Source organism: Colletotrichum abscissum (genome assembly GCF_030869225.1).
Source record: "Colletotrichum abscissum strain IMI 504890 chromosome Unknown Scaffold_20.1, whole genome shotgun sequence".
NCBI classification, from domain to species: domain Eukaryota; kingdom Fungi; phylum Ascomycota; class Sordariomycetes; order Glomerellales; family Glomerellaceae; genus Colletotrichum; species Colletotrichum abscissum.
Window position 1 is genome coordinate 456015 of NW_026850099.1, and position 13421 is coordinate 469435.

At 53.4% G+C, this 13421-nt stretch overlaps 3 protein-coding genes across 3 annotated transcripts; 2 read left to right on the forward strand and 1 right to left on the reverse strand.

Moving 5' to 3' along the window:
• Nucleotides 1–326: 326 nt before the first annotated feature.
• CABS01_08754 (ribosomal protein L4/L1) lies at nt 327–1773 on the reverse strand (the record flags this gene model as incomplete). Its single annotated transcript, XM_060542112.1, has 3 exons — nt 327–1026; nt 1128–1278; nt 1569–1773. 3 exons carry the CDS (start codon nt 1771–1773, stop codon nt 327–329), a joined length of 1056 nt encoding a protein of 351 aa, XP_060401002.1.
• A 1970-nt stretch (nt 1774–3743) lies between these two features.
• On the forward strand, nt 3744–5499 carry CABS01_08755 (large neutral amino acids transporter small subunit 1; the record flags this gene model as incomplete). The annotated part of the gene is made up of 4 exons (XM_060542113.1): nt 3744–4517; nt 4573–4734; nt 4791–5166; nt 5225–5499. The coding sequence occupies 4 exons, from the start codon at nt 3744–3746 to the stop codon at nt 5497–5499; spliced, it is 1587 nt and encodes a 528-aa protein (XP_060401003.1).
• A 3512-nt stretch (nt 5500–9011) lies between these two features.
• CABS01_08756 (uncharacterized protein) lies at nt 9012–11902 on the forward strand (the record flags this gene model as incomplete). The annotated part of the gene is made up of 2 exons (XM_060542114.1): nt 9012–9088; nt 9145–11902. 2 exons carry the CDS (start codon nt 9012–9014, stop codon nt 11900–11902), a joined length of 2835 nt encoding a protein of 944 aa, XP_060401004.1.
• Nucleotides 11903–13421: the final 1519 nt, after the last annotated feature.

A 13421-nucleotide genomic window follows, 5' to 3' on the forward strand; every position in this document is an offset into this window, starting at 1 on the left:
GCTCACATATGATATGCACCATAGAGTTTAGAGAACTTTTTGTAGCTACCTTACAGTCACTACGTAATAGAGAGAAAATACAAAAACAAGAAAAGGTCATAATCACGTGGAATAGAGTCGTCACGGTCCAGGGGCAGACCAAAGTACACCAAGACTTTTGTTGTGTGAATTCAAGGGAATCATTTGTCCATTGATGAATTGAGGTCAACATTTCCTAGTTGCCATTACGCCTCAAGCACAAACCATGCTAAAATGTAGCCCCGTCCGTTTCAGAAACCTGCATTCCACCACCGTCGTCAGAACACCCGTCCCAGGTAAGAAATTGTTTATTTCTTCTGGGCAGCCTCCTTGGCGAATACCGAGGCGTAGGGGTTCAGGCGAAGCATGACCTGCTTGTTCTTGAGGGGGTTCTTCTTCTGGACCGCGGAGCGGCGGGTGACGGCGTAACCCTTGGGCTCGTTGAGGGCGGACTGGGTTTCCGAGCTGTTGATCAGACGGGTCAGGTCGCTCTGGGAGACGATGTTGGAGGGAAGGAGGAAGTCCTTCTTGAGGGCGGAGGGCTGGGTGGTGGTGCCGTAGATGGTGTCCAGGGACTTGAAGGCGGCGGAGGTCCAGACGACGAAGCGGCCGAGGTGGCCACCGGGGGCGAGCTGGAGGAGGTTGAGGGCGGTGACGGGGGAGGTCTCGACACCGGGGACGTTGCGGAACGCGGTGACGAGCTCCTTGCCGTCGACCTCGGGGTCGTAGATGACCAAGGGGCCGCGGCGCTGGCGGTGGCGGCGGCCACGAAGCTTACCCTTACCGGCGCGGAGCTTCTTGGACTTCTTGACCTTCTCGACGTCGTCGGAGGCACCGACGGTCTTCAGGAGAGAGACGGCGGCGGAGGTGCGGGCGACAGCGGCGTTCTCAAAGAGAGCAGAGTCGACGACCAGGGGGACCTCAGGGACGTTGGAGACCTGGTGACCGCGGGCCTGGAGGAGGGGGGCAACGCCGGAGGCGGCGATGGCGGAAACGGTAGCGTAACGTCTGTAGTTTATGCCTGTTAGAAACGCCGCGCTTTTCGCTCGATCTTCACGATCCCCGCAGTGGGGGTGGTGAAGAATCTGGAGATGAAGAAAAAATCTCACCTCTGGCCCTGGGAGACCTTGACGTGCCACTTGCGCCAGGTCTTGGTAGGGGCGAACATGCGACCGGAACGGCACATGTTACCGAAGGCGGCCTGACCGGCACGGTGAGTACCACCACCGGAGACACGGGGGATACGGGCAACAGCGCGACCTGTGGTGTTTCTGTCAGCACAATTATTCCCCTCTCAGAGTGACGTCTTCGGTCAAGTCCTCTCTCTTCTCAGTCGGTCGGGGATCCTCCAATTCGTCGAGAAAGTTTTCGCTTCGGGCCCTCGGACATCCACCTCGTGGCAGGTTGTATCGAACCCCCCTTCCTAGATGTCTGTCTCGAGGTCCCGATTGCCTTTCCTTCCCCGTCGAATTTTCGGTTCCACCACTCCAGCTGAAAATTCGAAGATCCTCCCCTCGTGACGCTCTCGCTCCGGATAGGTGTCGACTAACCAGTTCCCCAAGACTCGGCAGAGGTCTGGTGACCGGCCTTCTCGCTGACGGAGTAGGGCTGGCGCTTGTTCTTGGCCAGACCCTTGTGAACCTCCTGGACGATATCGGGACGGATAGGGCTCAGGAAGACAGCCGGCAGGGTGTGAGTGTTGCCGGAGGACTTGCCATCCTTGCCGATGATGGTGACGGTAGGTCTCGAAGCCATTGTGTTGATCGTTGATTGACCTGTGAAAAGAGAAAAGCACAAATGGTTAGTTGATGATAATGGAGGACAAGAAAAGAATTGAAATTTGCCGGGACGCCTTGCTTGAAAATGAAGAATTTGGATTTTTTTCGTAGAGAACCAGGGAGCAAAGAAAATTGAGCTTACCTGGGTCAACGGTGGGCTTCAGTGGCTGCTGGTTAGTGACGGGGTTGAAGTTTGCACTTTGGCTTCGCGATCAATTTCACACGACAATGTGAGAAAAAAAATCGGTGTGGGCGGCGGAGACCCTAGGTACCCAGGTACCCAGGTACCTGTTAGCGAAGCCCGGCTTGAGTCACGTGAGGCACCGGAGGCACAGTGCCTCCCCAAATTGCTCTGGCACAGTAACTGCCCCACCTTTCACCTTCGCCATGGAATGCCGGAGGACGGTGTGGACGGGCGGCGGGACTCGGGTCAACGTGTCTCTCCAGATCGTAAAGCCCGCTTTACCGCATCCTTGGAGTGCCTGGGCACTTGGCCAACTTTTATAACCTACGTCGATACCAGTTGACCCAACAATTTCGATCTCATCATATATGAGATTAAGTTCAATGCGTCTCGGTTTGTCGTTCAGAGTTGAGAATAGTTCTGGTGCATACCAGGGGGTTGATGCTGAGTACACCGCAAACACTTTGCCTCCATTTCCAGCAACGAAAGCTCTGTTTCTCGAGCGTCTGTCAGTGTTCGGCAACGTTTCGATTCGTTGACGTTCTTTGACAAGTCTGATGCTCCAAAGCTAAGACAATTCAACGTTTACGTTGGGCCAGGATATATACGTATCAAGACGAAATGACTGACCTAAGATATCTATGCCAGGTGGGAGTGAGAACATTGTCAAATTGCAGTGTCATGCTCTGTAGGCAGGCCATATTCTCCTGCACATAGTCCCAAAAACACATACAAAAGCTGTTTTAGAAACATAGCTGCAGCTGCTAAGCTTCTGGATACAATTCTTGGCCAGCTGCATCTTTTCCCTTGATGTATTGTATGCATAGTGAGTGGGTTGCACACATCTAGTAGATGAGTGCATACATGTCCGTGTAAGTGCAAGCGGGCGGCCGCAAATACCTCTTTACTGACGCCCACGCTCAACCAAGCCCATGCAACGCCAAAAAGAAGTTTCAGCAGAAGTATCAGTCGAAAGCAAGACCATCCTGACAATTTCAGCCAAAATGCAAAAGAATTGGGCCCTAACCAGGATTCGAACCTGGGACCTCTCCCATACATGTCGTGAAGACCCTAAGGGAGAATCATACCGCTAGACCATCAGGGCTGATGTGGTATTTTTTGTCGTTGAGACAGTTTCCAGTATCAATGACTATATTCTTTTTCGTTCAGCTCCCTTCCTCTAAGCCTGCTCCAACCGGTAGTCAGCGCCAATGGTCACCGTCTCTCAGTTCGTATGAAGTTGCCTGTAGGTTGGTACGTTACAACTCGCGAATCAAGCCTTTGGAAGCCTCTCAGAATCATTGTGCGCACAGCTCACAGGAAACAGGAAATAGTCCACTATCTTTCCCACCAGTGATGAGGATGAAGAGCAGCCGGATCTGATTAGATGCAGATTGCCAAAGGCTATCCGGAATCATGCTATCAGACCCCAGACAGGGCGCAAAGATCCCTGTCAACTGCTCCAGAGATAAGGTAAAACGCTACGCGTCCAGTGTCGCAATCGAACGAACCCTTTTCCTCACAGTCGGCATCCGAACCGATTACTTTATACCCGAGCTGGTCTACTTTTAGACTCGACTTACCTCCCCTTATATGTTTTTTCTCATGAATTCGTAAAACGCTGTTTACGAGACTGAGAAAGGAGTGAACTCAAACACTTCTCGGATCCCACCACTCACCTTGCATGGATTTCAAAGGTCGTTTGTAAGACTTAACGCCCCTCGGCTCTAAGCTGAGCAAACTCAAAGTCAGCTCCTCCGATAATGGCGGACCTCCGCACCGACGAAACCTCGCCGTTTCTCCAACGGCCCCCGGCAACAGCAAGATCCCGCGATACTTCCCCGGCAGCGTCGGCGGCGTCGGCGTCACGCAAGCTCACCCTCTTCAACGGCCTCGCAATCGTTATCAGCCTACAAATCGGCTCGGGGATCTTCAGCGTACCCTCGCAAATTAGCCAATTTGTCACTGCTCCAGGATACGGCCTCTTGGCCTGGCTCTTTGGTGGTCTTCTCGTCTGGACGGGCGCCGCCTCCTTCATCGAACTTGGGTTACGCATCCCCAACAATGGCGGCATCCAGGAATACCTGCGGGCCTGCTACGGCGAGTTCGCCGGGTTCTTGTTCACCTGGGTCTGGTGCACCATCATCAAGCCCGCGGCGAACTCAATGATTGCGACAATTTTCGCGGATTATCTGACTGAGGCCTTTGTGGCCGACCAAGAGACGCTGCCGCCTTGGGTATCAAAGGTGGTGGCGGCGAGCTGCATCGTGACCATGACACTGGTTAATTGCCTGGGTGCGACCGCGGGCGCAAAAGCGGCCAACTTGTTTCTCTTTTTAAAGATGACGGCTCTGACTATCATCATCGTCCTTGGCTGCGGCGTCTGGGCCTTCGGTCACGGAGAGGGTGTCCCCTCATCCGAGTATGGATGGTTTGGCCAGGCTCCTGAGCAGCGAGAAATCAGTCTTTGGGAGTGGCTCGGTGATTTTGGAACGGCAACGTTTGGAGCTCTCTGGTGTTATGCCGGCTGGGAAATGGTGAGTTTGACTGCTCGCTCACTTTAGCAGTGGATGGGAACTGATAACCCGGCAGGTTGGCTTTGTCTTGGGAGATATGAAAAATCCAAGGAGAGATCTGCCCCTCGTGATTAATGGCTCCATGATTGTGGTGATCATCGGCTTCATGCTGATGAATGCGGCTCTGTATGTCTGCCTACCCATGAGCGTCATGCGGACAAGCAGCACCGTCGCAGTGGTAAGCATTACAAGCGAGCCGGATGGAAAAGTTTTGTAAGGCTGACTCGAGAATAGGAGTTCGCCAACAGGATCCTTGGAACTTGGGCTGGGCTTCTCTTTTGCGTGATAGTGTCCATTTCGGCAATGGGTGCTTTGAACTCCAACGTCTTTGCGACCGCCAAGCTCGTCGTTGTTGCCAGTCAGAGGGGATATTTTCCTGCGATCCTGGCAAATCTGCACTGTGGCCACGAAAAAGACGAGGCTGTGTGTGTCGACGAATATCTTTCGTCTACGCCGAGACTGGTCCGAGGACCTATCAAGGCCTTCTTGTCCTGGACCCAGAATCGTCGGTGGAGGAGAAACGTACCACTGCTCCCCCTTATGTTGAACTGTGCCTTGTCCATCGTATATGTAGGTGTCGGAAGCTTCAATGGGCTCGTTACTTTTATCGGTGAGCCTCTCCGTTTGGAAAGCAATCGCACAGAATTATCACCTAACACATAGTCCAGGTTTGGCGGCGTATATGATTTTCTTCTCCTCGGCCGTTGGCCTCATACTTCTCCGTAGAAGAGACGGCCGCGTACCGGGGGTGAAGGCCGCCGAGTATAGCACTTGGCTCATCAATCCTGTCATCTTTAGCGCCATCAGTGGCCTGTTGGTCGTCAGAGGAGTCATCTCTGAACCTCTGCAGGGAGGGGCTATTCTTTTGGTCGCCTTGCTCGGCATCGGCTTCTTCTCGCTCAGGTTTGGCTTGCGCGGCTTCACCTACGCAGAGACCGGATGAGGCTCGCCCAGCCATCCATATTTCTGTTGTGGTCGTGCGGCAGCTGCATTGCTCCCCCGGCCGGAGCAGCCATACGCGGCTGGCCTGTCCGACCCGGAGCTTGGACTGTCCTCTCAAGCACGCTCTCTAGTCGGACCTGAGTTTTCAAAGTCTGTGACGCGGTAAAGGCTTGCCGAAGCTGCTCTTGCGGAACAGAACCGCTTAATGGAACGGCACACATCCCGCTGGCTGTGAATTCGGCCAGCTTCCCCACAGCTGGCCAAGTCGCAGTCGAGTGTCAGCGGTTAATCGACAGGCGTTAGGCACGTTGGATACCGGAGGCGGAGAGGTCTGTGGAACTTTGGGCAGTAGCACGGTCCGTGTCGGGCCTGGATGCCTCCTTATTCCCAGTCAAGTGGAAGGCGTGGTGAAACTGTACCAATTCGATGCTATTCAAAGACGTCAGGGGATGGCCGCCGTGGCCCCAAAGATAGGCTTGTGGCCACGCTAGACGATGCAAAATGCACGGTGTCTGAAGAGCTTGGATGACCGCAACCAGGGGCCACCACAGTTAGCTTCGGCACAATTGACTTGAGATCTTTAAGTGATTGGCAATGTCAAAGTCGCTCAAGATTTGAGCTTTTGATCATGTTAAACGGAGACCATTGTTGTGGCGTGAGAAGCGTTGCACTGAAATCCCACCGCTCTTTCTCAATGCAGATCATCGGAATTGAAGGGTGTCGATGGTAGTCTGAATGACGAGCTGGCGTAGATAGCTGCAGCTCTAAGACGTCGGAGACTTTGGGTATTCTAGAAAGCGCAGACTTTTGCTATCCAACAATTGCGGCAGCTAGCCGTGTGCATGACCCCGTTATGGGATGGAGGGGGGAGAGAAGAGGCGAGTCTCGCAGCCTGGAGGAGGTGTGGGGGTGGGTAGGTAGGACGACGTCTGACATGGCCACAGCATCTCTGCTAACTTTTCAGCAAAAAGATACGTAAGGTGACCTAGGATGTTGCATTTTCTCTGTCATAGATTAGTGCCAGAAACGAAAGATAGAGGGCAATGCGTTTCACTTCATACTATTGTTCCCGCGAAACTACCTAGTACACGGCAACGGGCGGATAGGGTCGATGCCCGTCTTATTACCAAGATACGAACTCAACGCCGTCCGGGGGAACGGGAAGTGTTGCTTGATGTCTGAATTTCGTCACATCGTAGAACGGGCAGTCGGCATTCGTTGACCGAAGGGGGCGAGCCTTGGGAATTGACCGTGGTGCCAGGCATGGAATCCAACGTAGACTAAGCCTCGCCCCTCACCTTCACGGCGACTAGTCGGCCGTTAACTGACCTCACCAAGAGTACACGGCAACGCCGCGTGGCGCATGCTGCTGTCGCTCTGGGCCAATGACAGATGGACCGTTGGAGTCTCGTTTGGAGAACCCTCGTAACCGTATGTTTAGTTTGCCCTAGTCATCGGATGTTCTTTCTTGATCGACCACAACCAACGAATTACAATCAATTTGTCTTCATCTTGAGTACCTATCTGTAGACGGGCATCGTAACCTCAAAGGTGTGCAAAGATCAGGGTCGGGCCCCGTCAAGGCAAATCCGTGCAACCGTGGAAAGGGTTGAAATGCAGGCAGGGACGGCAGGCTGTCGTGGTACCGTGCCAGGCCTCATCGCAGGTGGACGGTCGAATCGACAGCGTCAGTTGCCCTAAACAGGTTCCCAGCATATGCAAGAAGGTATCAAGCTAGGTAGGCCGGAGGTGAGAACCGGGTGGAAAGTGGATACTGGTCGATGCCGATGCACTCTGGCCTTGGGCCGTCCGCACGCTCGAACGTTTCTTAGGCTTTGACCTTGGACGTTGGGAGGGGGCTAAAGGGCTCCATCTGCAAGATGCGCCGTGGGCATGGCCATCTTGCCATCATTCGTATGCAGGTTGGGGAGGGCGAGTAACAAGGGCGAAAGAAAGTGTGGAAATGGTGCATCTCGGATCGAGTCATCGCCACCATCCTTTCCGAAGAATTGAGTAATGCTTTGTGTCTTTTCGTTGTATTTCTGTATTGCTGAACAGACACTCAGTGCGATAGAGCATTCGTAAACAGAAGAGAGGAGGCGTGCGTAAGGTAGGTGAACAACACGTAGGCTGCATGGCTGCAGGTGGAGAGGGAGACCTGGCGAGGTTTGTTTGTTGTTGGAAGTTGGAAAACGGCAATGCAATGCACTGGCACTGGTGGTCTCCCACAGACAGAGAGACAGCCAGTCGGTTGACCGAACAAGACGGGGGGGGAATATGTAAGGCTGGGAGGCTATAGTTCGGTCGTCGGGCCCAGAGCGGCAGGTTTTGTTGTGATAAGCTGCGAGGAGGATTTTCCCGTGCCCTCGAAACTCTGAATCCAACATCAGAGAGTTGCGTCTTGGGAACGGTGTCACCTCGGTGACCACAGGGCACTGACTGTGAAGCTGTGTTCCTGCCCTGAATGGCGACGGCGGAGGGCACCGAACAGGCAATCCTGGAAAGAGCCATCGAACGCCCGGGGCAGCTGGGGCACTGCGCTGGCTGGCTAGATGACAAGACCAGGAAGGCCCTTCCTACGTGCCTGCTTTCCGGCTGAGGTGTCTTGGTATCTTCTCCTACCTTAGGTTCGTACGGAGTAACATCCAATGTATCTTGTATCTGTATCCGTACGGAGTACGGAGTACCTTAGTTGGAATGGAACGGCGGGGCGGGAAAGAAAGAGAGCCCAGCCCAGCCTGGGATAAACACGCGCGCGCACAGCAGGAGCCAGCACCACAGCACCACACTCGCAGGCCAGTATCCATACCACAGCAGCCCGTCGGGTGGGGATACAAATTACCTCTAGTCTGCACACCTGCGCCGCACCCCGTCATCATGGAGGGGCACCAAAACGACAACACTTTCCCACCCTCAGTATCCTTCCCCCCCCCTCCTCATCATCCACACCCCCCTGTCGCCCATGTTCAAATAAGGACTTGCACCTACGCCGCATCTTCAACGCTTCCCACATCCCACCTTCCCCCTCCCCGCCTGACACCAAACAAGACGCCTTCTTGAATTTAGCCCGTCTTTCCAGCCCCAGCCGTTTTTGGGGGAATTCGTCGTGGTAGCAATCTTCCGCACCTCTTATCTTTCCTTCAATCTCAATACCGACAACTACAACCCCCCCACCGCCCGGCCAGTCGGAACGCTTCACGACTCTTACGTCCTTGTCCAGGTCTGCCTTCGCTTCCGCTGACGCGATACCGCTACTTATATCTCGATCCGTACATATCTTGCCTTGGACAAGCAACATCACCGTCTACCACAATTACCAATATTCAGTGCGACCAAGGCCAGAAAACACACCTCAGCGGAAAAAACGAATCGTTGCGCAAGGCTGCGACAATCGCCTGAGAGACCGGGGTCTTTCGCTCCCGTCCTCGTCAGCTGCAGAGACACACGATGCCTTCAAAGTCCCGATAATCTGTCTGAGTTTTCGTTCCCATCTGGCACCCCAACTCTCCGAATATGAGCGAATCACGCAACATAGAAGATCTTCTACAGACGGGCTTCTTCACAACCTCTAGGGCCAAAACTCCCAAGCAGTAAGCCCATCTTTCCCTACCTCTCTGCTGTATATCATGTCTTACCCAAGTCGCAGACCTAGCACGGATGCTCCGGCCGTTCCTCCTCATGTTTCCAGCATCTCCAATATTACCCGACCGGCCTCCAACCCGGATCCGCTAGTACCCAGGTCCTTCGACCCGCCATTGAGGCTCACCCGTCGCAAACACTTTCCGCCCCCGCCAACAGTCGAAGATGAGACCGAAGCGCTTCAAAAAGAGCACGGCAGCGCCGCCTCGCGTATGAGCGACACCGAGCCTCCATCGCGAGGTGATGCCGATCAATACCCCATCATAATGGAGGTACACGAACACAATCCCGAACGCCGATTCGTCCTGGTGCCAAAGTCTACGAGCGGGACAGAAGATGAAGATTCGTCAGACGACGCCAAAGCACGCGCTGCCGAACACTCGCGTCATGCTAAGCCTGAGACCAAGGGCGACTACGGAGCAAACTACGAAGCGAACACTGGCAGAAAATACCGGTCGCCTCCAGTCGAGGATCTGAATCAACACAAGCGACCAGATCTCGAAAAGAAAAAGAGCAGACAAGAGCTTCCGCGCATTGAGACTGATGTTAAAGACGAGGAGATCCGGCCTCGAAAACATGAACGAACAAAATCCGCGACTCGTGTGGAGCAACAATCTACCGATTACTTCTCACCAAAGGACGACAAGAGACAGCCCAAGGAGCCTCTCCTCTCACCACAGGTGATAAAGCATGCAACAGGTGGGCGCGAGAAAGTGTACTACGATTATTCGCAGTCTGGTCGGAATGGTGCACCGCGGCCCCAGAGAAGCCGTTCGAATCTAGCCGAGGATAGCAGAAGGTTCGACGACAACTACACACGGCAAAACGCATCATCGAACCCGCCGCCAACGCGTCGTTCCAACACTAATATTGACTCTCCTCCAAAGGAATCAAGAGTTGCGTCCGGCGACAGGTTGAACGAGTCTCCTCGTTACCAACGAGAACGGGTGGTACCGCGTGGTGAACGGCCACAGAAGAAGGCTACTTCGCCGCCGTATGATTGCTTGGACCGCGACCGCGACCGTGAGCGTGAGCGTGAGCGTGAGCGAGATGGTGGCTCGAAGAGGACATCGAATTCCAAGCGCGAAACTCCACGACGCAGAGATGACAGTGGCTCCAGCAGTAGCGATTACACGCAGACTCCACGGACAGCCAATATTCGGCGGAGAAAGTCGATTGTAGAACAAGAAGACAAGGACATCTTGCTGAGTCCTGTCCAGCTTAAGCCATCTCAGTCGGCAAGGTCAAGATCGAGACCTCCCCCGGCAGAAGTTGTGATGCCATCTCCACGAGTTTCCACAAAGTCGTTCGCCGACGACATCCCGCCTCCTCCTCCGCCTCGATCCTCACAAACATTCCCAGTAACAAGGGAACCCAGGGATAATGGGGATGTCAAGGAGAAGTCTGTTCCATACCCTGATGACGACCTGTTGCCTAGAGTAAGCCGCCTCAGTGTCCGCGATCCCGAGTCGCGTCCTTCAAGAGCGCGTTCAAGGTCTCGGGCATCTACCTTCAACAACCCAGTGATAGTACCAGCGGTCATGCCTGCCATGCCTGCTCCTGCTGGACCACGGAGCCCAACAGAAAAAAGACGCTCGCCTGAGAGGAGGGCCAATCTAAGTCAAACAATTCCGCCAATGGAAGCGTGGCCACCAGCCAAATTTGACCCGGCCAAGGGCGCACCAGTCGTTGACGGACCCAGGGGTAGCTATCGACGGTATTCGCACGATGCAGACCGTGGCGGCGTATCTGACTTTCCCGATTGCCCCCGGAAGAAGGGCATTGTAGGCAAGGCTGATTGGCTTAGTCTGCCAAGGTGCGACAACTTCAACATCTGCCCAGACTGCTACAACGGAGTGTTTCTCAACACCGAGTTCCGCAATGACTTTATGCCCATGTTATTCCGGCCGATGGACAAGCCAATTGCCTGCGATTTTGGTTCTATTGGGTGGTATCACATTGCGTGGCTGTTGACGTTGAAGAATCGTTTGACGGACTTGCGCCTATTCTACCAGGTTGCCAACGTCACCAGCAAGACGACTAGCAGTATTCAGCCCTGTTCAGGAGACCGTCGAAATACCCGCGTTTGGTACTCGATCAAGAATCCGTATACGCAGATGACGATGCCAGACTTCACCGTCTGTTACGAATGTGCCAAAACCATCGAGGCACTACTTCCCAACCTGATAGGCCTTTTCGTCACGCTCCACCCCACGGCACAACCTACGAGGAGCGTGTGCTCGATGCACTTTAATCCCGATCGAAAGCGTTTCGTGATGTATTTCGATGCGCTTGAGACGACTTCGGATCTCGCTCTCGCAACAACGCAAGCGCCCAACATCGCGAAGCTTGTGACAGACATCGAAAACCTTTCCGTGTTTGCAGAGTGCTCAAAGGACAACCCAGTCTATGATCAAAACTGGCACGTCATGCAATTCCTCCCCCAGTTCACCGTCTGCGGTGACTGTTTCGACGAGGTGGTGGCGCCTCAACTGAGAGACGGAAACGTCATTGCGAGGAACTTTTATGTGAAGCCACAGCGCTTAGAAGAGGCGTCGTGTCAGCTGTATTCTATCAGAATGAGGGCTGTTTTCGACAAAGCATGCCGTCGTAACGAGCCAAAATATCTCGAGACCAAGGTGATTGAGCGGCAAAAGATGTTTACGGAGACGTACAAGAGGATGGCAAAACTAGAGCAGGAGAGGACGCAATGGGCGCGAGAGGAGAGCAAGAAGCTACTCGAGGAATGGGAAAAATGGGAATGATGAATGCGTATGAATGAAATGAACATGAGAAACAGACGAGCATGTGGTTGGAATCATTTTGTAGCACAGCCCATAACGCCATAGAGCCTCTATGAGACTTATGAGTACATGGAGAAACTAATCGTCTGTACGAAATTGGAACAGCCATTATGAATGGCGGAAGTCCTGCCACGATGCGTTATTATGGTGTGTCTTTCTCTCAGAGCTTCGGGCTAGATGCCTTACACAACTTTCCTCTGTAGTTTTAGTAATCAATTCTCAGTTATCAAATAAGGGATTAATCAGGGTTGCGAAGATGTAGTCATCCATGTACGTGAGACAAGAAGTTTAGGTTCAGCCTGTAAATTTTGCTGATGGCGTTAATACTGGGCATTTACCTTTGGGAAGATTTCTAGACCATTCAGCTCAGTGCTCACATGCCCTCGATCGCTCAAGAAAATCACAGGCTAAAAGGGGCTGGATTTCATACCCAGATGTGGCGGTGAATTGACATGCGGTTGCTATACAACCGTTCCGTGCATCAAGGTCCCGGAACCACAGAAGTAAGACGACCGGTCCAACGGTTTCCCGAAACGGGAGGACTTGCAGATCGGTTGCTGCTACGACTCTGCGGCGTCATTTTACGACTCTAGGCTAACGGTTGACGGTTGACGGCTGTCGGCTTCCGCGTGTAGATGGGGTAGAGCTTTCTTTTGCTAGAGGCCCCGAGTCACAGCTCCAGCGGCATGTTGGTATATACCTGCTTCCATGACACAATGTGGCATTTGATGCTAATGCACGAAACGGACAAGTTCTACTTGTCCACGAGGAAACAGTAATACCCCGTAGGTGAGGATTGATTCAAGTGTCCCATGTGTCTTTCGGAGGAAAAGGTCGATCTCGAACCTCGGGATCCGCGGTCCATGTGCTCAACAGTCGTTTTGGGTCTTGATTGACCTCGCCTCGGTCGATCAAAGGTAGAGATGGCCAGCTAGCGTGATGAGGGGTGCGGCACTATTTGAGATATTTGTCTCTTCTCCCTTTACGAACCTTGAATGGTAATGCATTGCGAGAAAGGGAAACCCGGCATTTGTGGCGCAGAACATCTTTTGGGGGTTTTTTTTGGTAGAGCTACAAGCCATGAACCATCCCAACATTGTATTTGGCAGGCGAGAACGAAAATAGTCATGCAGCAGTTCCTCGTTAACGATGAGTGGGAGAACGATGCGAGAGGGGGTGGGTGTGAAGCACGGGCCTGGTTCCCTCGGGGGTGTGGTTCAGATAATCCTGGACGTTGCTTGCATGCGTGACAGCCAACTTTGCCGAACGTCAAAATGGATCTCAACCTTGGAATTGCAACATTGCACACAGAGAGAGGACTGCAGCAAGCAACACCGGATTCCCGTCTGCACGACTGCAGCAAGTCCAGTTTGCATGCAGCTATGCGTCGTCCAGTGTATCGGGGCTCCCTCTCGTACAGGAGAATAACCTGCATCTGCTAAAAGGTCGGATCATTACCCACAGAACTTCCAAGTTTAGA